This window comes from Diabrotica virgifera, chromosome 6 (assembly GCF_917563875.1).
Source record: "Diabrotica virgifera virgifera chromosome 6, PGI_DIABVI_V3a".
NCBI classification, from domain to species: domain Eukaryota; kingdom Metazoa; phylum Arthropoda; class Insecta; order Coleoptera; family Chrysomelidae; genus Diabrotica; species Diabrotica virgifera.
The window spans coordinates 29,602,828-29,616,693 of NC_065448.1; the positions used below are offsets into that span (position 1 = coordinate 29,602,828).

At 32.7% G+C, this 13,866-nt stretch overlaps 1 protein-coding gene across 1 annotated transcript in view; it reads right to left on the reverse strand.

The window, feature by feature from the left end:
* LOC114335746 (baculoviral IAP repeat-containing protein 6) overlaps positions 1–13,866 on the reverse strand; it is a 214,717-nt gene that overhangs the window by 58,463 nt on the left and 142,388 nt on the right. Inside the window, exons 22-24 of the mRNA XM_028286039.2 lie at positions 12,599–12,948; positions 5,095–6,026; positions 784–1,176 (exon numbers count right to left, since the gene is read on the reverse strand). Coding sequence (XP_028141840.1) covers positions 784–1,176; positions 5,095–6,026; positions 12,599–12,948 — 1,675 coding nt within the window. The remainder of the gene's footprint in view (positions 1–783; positions 1,177–5,094; positions 6,027–12,598; positions 12,949–13,866) is intronic.

Consider the following 13,866-nt stretch of genomic DNA (forward strand, 5'->3'; position numbering starts at 1 on the left):
AAAACCGCATCTCGATAAAAACTCGCTTATCGAAAAAATACTAAGAGGAAAAAAAAGTTTAACTAATGGTACCACAATAATGAATTAATTGGAACGTACAAAAATTTGGGGGGGGTTAAGGGATTAAAACCCCCATAAAATTTTTATGGGGTGGACAAATTTCACTGTAATTTTGTTTTAAGATGATTGTTTTAAAATGTGATTAAGATGTTTAAGAATGCTACATGTCCATTTTCAATAAAAAATCTTTAATAGTTTTCGATATATTGAAAAAAATCGATTTTCATTTTGTAACTTCAAAAGGCTGTAACTTTTTTTATGAGCACATTTGTACTAAGGTCAGTTAGGCTCAATCGAACTATTTTTGACTCCAGAATGTATGGTATAATTTATGACCAATTTTTCGGGACACCCTGTATAATACCATGACAAGAAGTATAAGAAAAGAATGGGAATGAACTCTGATATAATAGACTACATCGAACAGAAGAGATTAACCTGGTACGGACATCTCAGAAGAACAGACCCAAATCGTTGGATAAACAGAATAACAGAGTGAAGCCCGATAGGAAGAAAGAAGAGAGGAGACCCCGAAGATCTTTCAGAGATGCAATGGATGAAGCAATGGAAAGAAGAAATCTACATCAAGGGGACTGGCAAAACAAAAAGAACTTGCGAGAACAGTTGAGTGAAGGAATCCAGTGAAAACGGTTGAAATCCTTAGTATATATAGAAGGAACATACACTGTAGATCATATTTATAATAACCAACTTTTATCTTACCTTTTCTTTTTTGACAGCGGCGTCGTCGATGTGGCTTGATTCTTCGCATCTTTGGCACGTTTATCTTTGGCGGTAACACCTGCAGCCATGCTCATCTCCTGCTCATCGGGAGCAAACCAAGACGAGAAGATATCCTTCCGCGTAGGGAAGTTATTCTTCTTGTGAACCAACAAATCTGATTTGTACGATATTTTGAAAAATATGTGCTGCTCCAAGATTTCCAGTAGTGTTGTATTGGTGCTCAAGCACAACATGGCGCGGTTGTAGGTTTGTTTGAATGCCGGGTGAGCGGGTATGTAGCTCTGGGTTAATTTTGAACTTTTGTAAAGGGTTTCGTCTGCTTCTATGCTTACTGGTATCTTTTCATTTTCAAGCAGTAGTTGCAAGATTAACCTAGAAGATAAATAAATTAATACTCATCAATAATAATAACACTGGTATCCAACCAAATCCTCCTTTCACAAATTTTATCGTAAATATGAAGGTATCGGGTCTAGGACGTTTCATCGCCGCCGTTTCGATGCCGCCAGTTCATCACCGGCCGATTCATCACCGGCCGATTCATCGCCGGCCGGTTCATCGCCAGTCAGTTAATCGCTAACTGATATATTTCCGAATTTTCGACCAATTTTCGACAGTTACATTTATTATTTATTTTTAGTATTAATTAGGAATTCTAGGAAATGCGAGATATGATCATTTCCGCTACCATACTTAATCTTTTAATAGACTTTTAAGCTTTTATAATATAAAATATAATTTAACACTACAAATTTAATACTAGTTAGTATCAAATTTAGGGGAAGTAGAAATAGAACAGTAAATTGATATAATACTATTTTTTATCTTTTTATTTGTCATAAGTTTTGAACTGAATTTAACGTCGTGTCGTGTCATCTCCCATAATACAAAATCAACTGACTAACTGGCGATGAAACGGCCGGCGATGAAACAGACGGCGATGAAATGGACTGGCGATGAACCGGCGGTATCGAAACGGCGGCGATGAAACGTCCCATTCCGAAGGTATCAATGCTCTAAATCTCTCTCCGTTGGCCATTTTTTTCAAGATTTTATTTTTTTTTTTAATATTTGAAAGAGCCCTAAGATGAGCAAAATGTCCCCACTTCCAAGAATTCATTCTTTTGCGTTCTAAGTGATTAAAAAATAAGACTCAGCGCAATTATAACCTTCCGTCCCCCCTGCCCCTCCGGCAAAAACGTAATTTTTTGGTTTTTATTTTTTTAGGTGGGATGCAATCATATTAAAAATTTAAAAAAATTCACACGCATAGCTGAGGCTTTTACAAAACACGTTCTTTTATGGACCCGTAGATTGAATGTACACGACCTCAAAATGGATTTTTTTTTCGAAAAAAGCATGTAATTTTTTGAAGTTATACTTCTTTACGATCGAAAGTGAAGTTTTATAAATGCCGGGCGCATGCGCACACAGACAGTATGTAGTTCGTTGCTAATCTTTCAAGATACGTATGTATCAGCGCAAATAAGTAAACGGATATATTAGTGTTTTAGTAAATGTATTATTTATTATAATTTTTGTGTCTTTGGATTTGTCTTCCTCGGGAATAAGATATTTTATAATAATAGTAAGTATATTTAAAGTATTTTTGTATACTTCGCTTTATCTATTAAATTTGTCAGTATGTATGAGAAATCTTGTAACCTGTCAAAGCAAAGGGATATAGCTCAGTGGTAGAGCGTGTGAACCGGAGATCGAGAGGTCCCGGGTTCAAATCCCGGACGATTCATATCTTTTTTTTTGGTTTTTTTTTTAATTTTTGGTATCGTTTTAATAAAAAAGTTTTAAAAGTGGTAGGTAAGAAAGTTAGTTTAATATTTAAATAATAAATATAATAGAAGTATAACTTCTTACGTGCGTACAAAGTACACACACATTCTTTTTTTTTTTAAGATGGCTGAAGGTCTATTTTTTATTTTGTGTATTTTACCAAAAACTATATTTCTAATTTATTTTCAGATTTTTCGGTAAAGTGCGTCATTTTCAAACGCCCAAAAACTGGTTTTTAAGGGTTTTTGAGGATTTCTCCATTTTATAAACTTCATGATAGATCAAATCAGGGGTTTTTTTATATCATTTATATATAAGGTTATATATAATTTGAGGTAATTGAGTCAGAACATTTACAAATGGGAGAAACACTTTCAAATGCCCCAAAACCGTGGATGTTTTTTCGTGGATCTTTTTTGGGGGTTTTTTGAATATCCTAAAGGACTCAGTTACTTCAAAGTATATATTATAACCTATAAAAAAACCTTGGTTTGATGTATTTCGAAGTCTATTCGCGGTGTGCAAGTACTTGGAGGGGATACGAGAAACGATCGTGCGAGAATTAATAGCGTAGAAATATTGCAACTTTCTTAAAAAATTCATATTGTCAATTGAAATTGTCAAATTGACGTATATTTCATACCTACTGTCATTGAAGAAGAAAAATTATATATTGCTCCACAATATTGATATGATATGCAATTATTATATAAAGGTAAATTTAATTTTGCTTGCAGTACTGCATTTTAATAAATAATTTTATTTACTACATACAATTGTTTACGTTTTAATAACATAACCTTAATCTTATTTTTTCTTCTTATTATTCTTTTGGACTATGGCCTTGACAATTATCCAGTAACCAGGACTAATATAATTGGCCAATATAATTAAAAGTGCGAATAATGTTGCTGAGCGTAGAAACCAGGTGTCGCTTTGTCGAACTTGCACGGTCCCAATAAAATCTATACTATCAAAAACCCCTAAAAACCCAGTTTTTTTAAAGTAAAATTAGAAAAAATTAGAAATATACTACATGATACAGTACATAAAATAAAACAAATAGACCTGTAGACATCTCCAAAAAAAGTAATACGCTTTTTTCGAAAAATATTGCATTTATGGTTATGTACAATCAACTTACAGGTCTATCAAAAATAGACATGTTTTGTAAACGCCTAAATTATAACTGTCAATTTTTTGAAAATTTTAAATTAATTGCATTACACCTAAAAAATAATAAAAACGAAAAATGACGTTTTTGTGGTTGGGGAAGGGGGATAAAATTATTTTTAAAAATAAATTCGGTCAAAAAAATTATTTTTTAATTCCATAAAATACGTCAAAAATGAAAAAAAAAATATTCAGAAAACCCTCAAAAAACTTAATATGGTTTTTAGTGGGTTTGAATGTGATTCTCCCATCTTTAAATGCCTTTAAGTATAATGAACTGTTACTTCAAATTATAACTACAAAAAAATCTTTATTTATCTATTTTGAAATGATTAATTATTTATATGAGAAATAAGCCACAATTAAAATGAAAAAATAATTTTATTACCGTTTCGACGCCCAAATCGGGTGCCGTTGTCAAAATACAAAATATTACTAAAATAAACAAAAATGTTGTTGCTAATTATTATTTTTTCATTTTAATTGTGGTTTATTTCCCATATAAATAATTAATCATAAAAATGCCACAAGGAAATAGCTTCAGAACAACATCTATTTTGAAGTCTATAAAATGGGAAAAATCCCCAAAAACCCCTTGAAGGTGACACACCTTATAGGTCTGGATCCCGCATATGAAAAAAAAGTTGATTAATAGCAAGCTGAAAATTTGTTAATAGCTTAAGGATGTCTAGTCGGACAAACTTTGATATATGGGAACACTGGAACAGGGGAAGTTTTAATTGTAGAACAGGATAAAAATTTGGAACGGTCAGACCACGAAAACGGCACATTTATTTTGTCCGACAGAACAGACTTACACTCTCCGAACAGAGATTAAACTCTCATGCAAAAATCAGACCAAATTATTAAATTATTATCACCAAATGGGCGTTTTAATGAGTGGAACATGTAGAATATGTCAAATGACAGGAATTATGACAGGTGATAAATAGCAGTCTGATTTTTGCATGAGAGTTTAATCTCTGTTCGGAGAGTTTAAGTCTATTCTGTCGGACAAAATAAATGTGCCGTTTTCGTGGTCTGACCGTACCAAATTTTTAACCTGTTCCACAATTAAAACTGCCCCTGTTCCAGTGTTCCCATATATCAAAGTTTATCCGACTAGACACCCTTAAGCTATTAACAAATTTTCAGCTTGCTATTCATCAACTTTTTTTTCATAGGCGGGATCCAGACCTATTACGGAAAAATTTGAAAAACATTAGAAATACAGTTTCATAAAAACTAGCATAAAATAAAATTTTGAGGTTATGTACACTCAACCTACAGATATAAAACATAGTGTAATTTATAAAAAATACAAACCTGCGCATGAATCCAGATATTCCATTAGGCTGCATGTAGATAACATCGCAAAGTACCTTCGATAACCTGCCCTGATTAACAGCGTGACACAAACAGCATTTAGAAAGGAATTTCACGCAAACTTCTTCCAAATGAACGTGAGCTTCGGTTTGCAAACTGGATATCTTGGCAGTCGGCGCTTTACACAACCATTTTAACAAAGGTAGCCAAAATGACGAACCATCCTCCGACCCCAACCAGTCTCTCATGATTTTCTCATCGCTAACATCAGTGAAGAATTGCAGAATGCTTGATACATTATCTAGCTTCGCCATAGGTACAGTTGGTTCATCTTCACTATGACAAAACTCTAATATTGCGCTGTTGAGTAGCTTGGGCAATCCCGAGTCCAGTAGCTGTTGAATAGAAGTCGGGGATCTGCTAACTAGTGCTATTGTTTCTAATTCTTCCCTACTTAGATTCAAATTAGATAGTTCGCCTATCACCAAGTGACCGTACCATTCTGAACTTGCATCGAAGCTACGCTTACTGTCATCTGTCAAGCTCTCTGAATCTTTTCTGTCATCGCTTATAGAAGCTTGATGGCCTGTCGACAAATTTGGAACCAACACTCCGATTTTTTCCAGCAAAATGGAGAAGAACTCTGGCATTATGTAACATAACGAGCATAACAGTGAGTCTAACGAATATTTAAGGCTTATGTTCGATTCTGTTTGTGTTTTTAGCGTGTAGATGGAGTTAAATAAGTCCAGTGATATGAGCGATTTCAGATCGTATTCAACTTGGGATTGTTTGGCTGCCCATAATATCGAAGCTATACTGGAAAAGTATGCGGCATTGCAATTGTGGGTGTTCTGCGTTGCAATGGCTTCGTTTGTCGTTGTTTCTAGCCACTCTAATATTATTATTACTCGGTAAGAAGTATGTGGATCCTAGAAATAAAAAATATATACATTATTTAAATGATTTAGTATAGTCACATATCAAGAAAATCAAAATTATGGTGAGACAAATGACAAGTGACAAGGCTGAATGTGTGCTGAAAACTTCCAGAGAGGCTTATCAAAAATCGCCTTGAACAATGGTTGGAGAAAGAACATATTTGTAACAGATTGTAAATTGTAACAGATATTTTAGCTGGATTTACTATTAACCTCATGACTATGGCAGCTTTCAATGATATTACAGGGGCGTTTGATAATGTTAACCTAGATGTTTTAACGAATAAACTGATTTCAATTGGACTTCATAAACAACTAGTTAACTTTATAACTTCTCTGTACACTAACAGAAAAATACATTTAAAAATAAATCAAGTAATCACTACACATAGAACTACAAACCTTGGTCTTCCCCAAGGCAGTATTTTAAGTTCGCTTTTGTTTATACTATATACAATGGATGCCAGTGTTAAGCTACAAAACATACGAACAATACAATTTGTAGATGATATTGTTTTTTATTGTACCACGAAAAATTTTGAAACTTGTGAATATCATTTAAACAAAACTTATGACATCTTCAATGAGTGACTGAATGAAAACAATTTTACACTCTCTGAACAAAAAACAGATGTTTGTGTATTTAGTCGAAAACGAAACATTGAGCAGGATTATGTAAAACTAGGACCTTATAATTTCCAAATAAAGAATGTTGTGAAATACTTAGGATTATATCTAGATCGGAAACTAGAATTTAAAGACTGTATACATAAAATAACGAAAAAGTCTGAAAGTGCTATTAATATACTAAGAGCTTTCTAATTACAGTAATTTCTAAGAGAAAGGTTTCTAATTACAATAAACTCCATCTATAACGAGAACTGAAATGGCGGACTAATTACCTCGTTATAAGTGGATCTCGTTATATCAGACAACAATGATATTTTGCTTATCACCACCACAGAAATGTTTTAATGCCGCTTACGTAGTTTATTAGGTGTCGATGGTCCACCTCAACAATGAAACTAGGCCATCGTAAATTGTAAATTTCCTACAATATTCAATATCGGTCGATAGATAAACAGGAAGGAAGAAGTTTATTACAGGCGGTGGAGTTTATTACAGCACCGGCCTAGACAGGCACACAGATGTTAGGTATTCCTGTATACAGGCAGTTGGGGTATTTATTTATAGTCATTACTCCTGTAAAAACAGATAAAGAAACATATTCTTTGATTTCATGTGTCTTCGTTATGACTAAATATGCTTCGTTATAGAGGTGTTATAGTTCAATAGGAATTTCAGGGGACATCTAGGGCACAGCACACCCCCACCTAGCAATGCAAGTTCCGTGTTAACGAGTGAAACGACGATTGTCGCATCAGCCAGTGGTAGGGCGCGTAACTATATGCCATATGGCGGTAAATTCAAAAGGCCTGTAACATTAACTGGGATTGAGAACTCATTTTAATGTAAATTAAAATAAATATAACCTTAAAATAACCAAAAAAACAACAAAATCCTTATCCTATACGATAATACTTATTATATCGTTGATTGATAAAAATACATCTGTATGTATTTATCAATCAACGTTTATAATTCGTATACTATTTGGATTTTCTTGTGTTATTTTGAGGTTATATTTATTTTCCATTACATTAAAATGCCAAAGTGGTTAAAAAATTAAAGAATAAAACATAGAATGCAATCTTTATTTATAAAAATGTTTATATGTATGTTCATAAAATGTTTGTTATCAATTATCAATGTAAAAACTTAATACACAACTATGAACATACCTTATTACACATATATTTACACAATATTATTATTTATTCATGAGTTTAAACCACACCAAAATTGTATACATTTGGAATAAAACACAACTGCTGTAATTCACTTTACACTTTTTGTTGCTGGATGCACTATTTTGCACTATTTAAACGCTATTTATGAAAAAATAAAACAAATAAATATGGCCTCGTATTTTTCTCACGGAAATGAAAACTGACAAAGAAAGTGACAGAATACAGAACGAACTGAACGAACGACGTGCAGAAACCTACAGAAATAAGACTAGTAGTGCCATCCCGTGCAAGGGCGCAAACTAGCAAGTGCATCTAGTGTACCTCGTTATAAGCGAAACCTCGTAATACCCGTGTTCGTTATAGAGAGTCTACTGTATTTTCATATCTTGGTTGTTAATTCCTGCTTTTAGTATTGTTCGTCCGCTATAACTTTTCCCATGCGTCACGATTCATTTTCAAACAAATTAAGGCAAAACATAAAGTAAAACGTACGCCGATGTATGTGAATTGGAAAACGGGCATAGGAAACTCAATGTAAAATTCTAAACTGTTGAATTCCTGCTTCCCTAATTATTTTACAACAAAAGACATAAGAAACTATTTGTAGAGGATTGAAATCTGTATTGAAAACAACTGTTAAAATTATTGTTCTACGAATTAAACTTATTCCAAAATTTTGTAAAAATGTAATACATTTTTCAGTTTTTCAGCCCAAAATTAGGCCACACACAGTGCAATAATGTGTCCAATGAAGTTAGTATTTTCACATTTTTGAACTGTCAATATTTGTATTTTATCATTTATTGTTTAAAAACAATACACTTGATAAGATACCCTAAGTTGCGAAGAAAGTATTAATAATAAAGATTTTTTATTCAGTCAATGGTGTGAGCACTGTCAGTTAAATAGTAACGTGTGGCCTAACTTTTACACACATACCTACTGTAGCAAATATATTATATTTTTCAAAATTTTGTAATGAGTTTAAATCGTAGAACAATTTTAACTTTTGATTTAAATACAGATTTCAATTCTCTACAAATATTCTCTCATGACTTTTGATGTAAAATAATTAGGGAAGCAGGAATTCAACAGTTTATAATTTTACATTGAGTTTCCTATGATCCGTTTTACGATTCACCACCCGGTATAGTATACAAAATGTATATACACATCGACGTTCGTTTCACTTTATGTTTTGACTTAATTTGTTTGAAAATGAATCGTGACGCATGAGAAAAGTTATAGCGGATGAACAATATTTGTATCAACTTAGCGTGCTGTATTCGATCAAACGCTTTCGCGTAATCAACTAGATATGCACATACGTCGCAATAATTGACGTCTCTGTATCTCTGGAATAAGACTTACACTGAGAACAAAGCCTCTCTTGTACCAACTTATAAACCCGAACTGTTTGGGAGAAATTTTACCTTCACACAGCTTGTAAATTCTCTTATGAATCATTTATATTTAGAAACAATTTAGGAGATGACTCATGAGGGTTATCATAAGGTATTCTTCGCATTTTTTGGGTCCTGGTTTTTTGAAAGTGCAATAAACTCAGACCTCAGCCATTATATTGGCATTTCTCCATAGTTGTACATGTTGAGTATCTTTCTAATTATTGCTATTGATTCATTGTGCATTAGTTTGAGTAGTTCTGCTCGCATATTATTGGGGCCTGCTGCTTTGCCAGCCTTTAGCAGTGCTATAGCAGAATATAACAGAAAAATATTTCTGCTGAATATTCTTGGTTCATCATTTACCTCTTCTTCTAACTTAAAGGTCTTATCTCTTTGGTCCTCAAACAGTTTCTCTAAGTAATCTTTCCACGTTCTTATTTTATGTTTGTCCAATATAATGTTTCCACCAGAATCAGTTAGATTTTCTTTCTGTTTCAGTCTTAGTCCACCTATGAGTTCTATAACTTTCCTATGTACCTATCTCTTCAATATTTTGTCTTAGTTGCAATGAGTTGGCGGCTCTCTCGAATCCATGCCTGTACAAATTTGTCTTTATCATCCTCTAAAAATAAAAAACTAGTGGAGTTAAGTCTGGTGACTGAGGGGGACATTTTATTGTACCTTGTGTATTAATCACATATTCAGAAAGAATTAAGTCAAAATTGTCTCTGACAGCCTGTGCATTATGTGAAGGAGAATAGGGCGGCAGATTCGTGCAAATATTTATAAGAATTGCACATTTAATGATACAAGCATATAAATTGGGCCACATATACTGCACATATAAAGGTTCAAATTTAGATATGAGGCCATCTCAGATTTTGCCTTTTACAAAAATGGCGGACATTCAAAATGGGCGACTATACATATGCGACTAATAGCACGATATCTTTTGAATGAAAAGTCCGATTTCAACCAAATTTGGTACATAGGTTCTTTTTGTGATTTACAAGGTCTAGGTCGTGAACTGGAAGAATCGGTTTACCAGAAGTTGTGTTTTTCCTGGTTTTTCATGTAAAACTATTTTATATTATGTAAATAATTTATTTTCAATTTTTTTACCCTGTATATATTAATTTTTCATAATGGTAATATCACCATTGAAAAGAGCGTAAGAATATGTTTTAGAAAATATTTTGAACTTTTTAGTTATGTTAATTACCATTTAATAAATGCATAACGTATCTTCACATGTACCTTTGTGTGGCAGATTCGTGCAAATATTATAAGAATTATTGTGAATTTAACGGTAGAAGCATATAATTTGGACCACATATACTACACATACAAAAGTTCAAATTCAGATATGAGGCCATCTCAGATTTTGCCTCTTACAAAAATGGCGAGTATTCAAAATGGTGGCTATACATATGTGAGTAATAGCACGATAGCTTTTGAACGAAAAGTCCGATTTCAGCCAAATTTGTCATCAAGGTTGTTTTTTGGATGAATAAGATCGAGGTTTTGAACCGGAAGAATCGGTTCACCAGAAGTTGTGTTTTTACTGTTTTTTTTATGTAAAAATCTGTTGTTTTTTTCAATTCTTTCACCCTGTATATATTAATTTTTCAAAAAGTTAATACCGCCATTGAAAAGAGTGTAAACATAATTTTTACGAGAGATTTTGAACTTTTTAGTTATGTTAATTACAATTTAATAAATGCATAACGTATCTTCAGATGTACCTGTGTGCGTCAGATTCATTTTGAATGCCCGCCATTTTTGTAAAAGATAAAATCTGAGATGGCCTCATATCTAAATTTGAATCTTTGTATGTGTAGTGTGTTTGGTCCAAATTATATGATATAACCATTAAATGCACAATAATTCTTATATTATTTGCACGAATCTGCCGCACATAGGTTTATAGGTACATGTGAAGATACATTATGCATTTATTAATTGGTAATTAACGTAACTAAAGAGTTCAAAATATTGCCTAAAAATATTTTTACGCTCTTTTCAACGCCGGTATTAACTTTTTGAAAAATTAATATATACAGGGTGAAAGAATTATTAGAAAATAATAATAATAATAATAATGGAGTTTATTTGTAGCAAATAAATACATATAAAATAAACTCAGTTCCTCACTGAAGTTATATGTACAACTTGTGCGTGAGGGTTAAATTTTGATTATAAAACAACACTAAACAATTTTAAAATTTACAAAAAGGAATCAAAAATAGTCTTTTGGCTCATCTGTCTTCAAATTTGGACTTCTCTTCTCACTAATTCAGTTATTGTTAAATTTTGTTTATCGGATCTACGAAAATCTCATAAAACTTAAAAAAAAAGGATTGCGAATAATTTGTGATGGGACTGCTCTGGCGGGACTTCGTTTTCTATGAGAATCATGACTTTTTATTGTGTTTTATCCATTTTTACAATAATTTTTACGATTTAAACACTTAGAAGTGACGTTTCAAAAAAAACAACATGTTTTTACATAAAAATCAGGAAAAACACAACTTCTGGTAAATCGATTCTTCCGGTTCAAGACTTTGGTCTTGCACATCAAAAGAAGAACCTATATACCAAATTTGGTTGAAATCGGACTTTTCGTTCAAAAGTTATCGTGCTATTAGTCTCATTTGTATAGTCGCCATTTTGAATGCCCGCCATTTTTGTAAAAAGTAAAATCTGAGATGGCCTTTTATCCAAATTTGAACCTTGATGTGTGTAGTATATGTGGTCCAAATTATATGCTTCTACGATTCAATTCACAATCATTCTTATAATATTTGTACGAATCTGTCACACATAGGTACATGTGAAGATACATTATGCATTTATTAACTGGTAATTAACATAACTAAAATTTTCAAAATATTTTCTACAAAATAATTTTATGCTCTATTCAATTGCGGTATTACCTTTTTGAAAAATTAATATATACAGAGGGAAAAAATTGAAAAAAAAACATATTTTTTACATAAACAACCAGTAAAAACACAACTTCTGGTAAACCGATTCTTCCGGTTCAGCACATCCATCTTGTAAATCAAAAAAGAACCTATATACCAAATTTGGTTGAAGTCTCGTTCAAAAGTTATCGTGCTATTAGTCACATATGTATATTCGCCATTTTGAATCCCCCGCCATTTTTGTAAAAGGTAAAATCTGAGATGGCCTCATATCTAAATTTGAACCTTTATATGTGTAGTATATGTGGTCCAAATTATATGCTTGTATCATTAAATGTGCAATTGTATCACATATCGGCCGCACTAGAACAATAAATCAGATCGCTAAATAAAGCAAAAGCAAAGAATAAAAACCTTACCTGATGCTCACAAATTTGGAACAGCAATTCACAAGCGGATTGATATCCAGATACGTTGATCAGTCTTTCTTGCCAAATGGTGTCTGCCAGCATCAACGGTTCTATATCCGAACGGCTATCCAGCAGCACTCTTATGGTATGAAAGCCGTTCTCGGGACTATACAGTGCTAATTCCCGAAGAACTTTTTCTAAACAAGGCAAATAATTCGGAAGTATATGTGATGGTACCAAGAGCAGACCGCAACAGGTTGGAAGAAGATTCGGAACGTCGGAGGCGCATTCGATGATCTGCCGTTTTAAGTCTGCGTTTGATCCCATGGTAAAGCAATGATGAAGTACTCTAAGCCAGCCTAAAATGTGTTTAAATAAAAAATTGAACCTGCTAGTATAACTACTATAGAGATCATAAATATGTTTTTCTACAACCGTGTTAAAAATGCAATTTTTAGCACTCCATACGAGCGTTAAAAATGCTACTTTAAGGCACTAGTGCTTTAAAATTTTTAAGGCACTGCAGTTCGTATTGACCGTATAAGCAATTTTGATGTAATGTCAAAAAAATATAAAAATGGAATGACTCGCTTCGCTCATTCTGCAAACTTTCACATGCGTGCCTTAAACGTGTACTTTTAACACTTATATCATAAATAGCTATTTTGTAACATTTTAAACCATTTAATATATTCATATTTTTTGTTGTTACATGAAGTACATACACTGTTGGAAATCACGGAAAACATAATACGTTGTGAAATAAAAAGCGATGAAACTTGTAGAGGTGGGAAATTATCAGTAGAAACCTATACAATTACATTATATTAATAGTTTCCCACCGTTAGACGTATCGGGGGAGTTTGACAACTACCACTGTGGTGGTACAGTGACAATTTTAGTTCGACATACTCTTCCGATAAGTCTAAAAGTCGGAAACTATCAACATAAATTTTTAGGTTTCTGTTGATAATTTCCCACCTCTACTAGTCTGATCTCTTTTTATTTCACAAAGTATTTTGATTTCTTTAGTAGTCTTCTTTTTTAGACTACCAACTATGTATATTATATTTACATTATGTTTACACTGACAGTATTCAACTTGTAGTGTTTAAAAAAACCAGGAATGGATATTTGAAATTCACATTTCGTAGCATTTCATTTTTTTGTTCCACTTTGTAATCTAGTCTTGAAAAATTCCACTAAGAGAATTAACGCGTAGAAACATCTGCGTTAATTGGTTTGTTTATCCCTTGAATTTCCTGGGAATGTTTTTA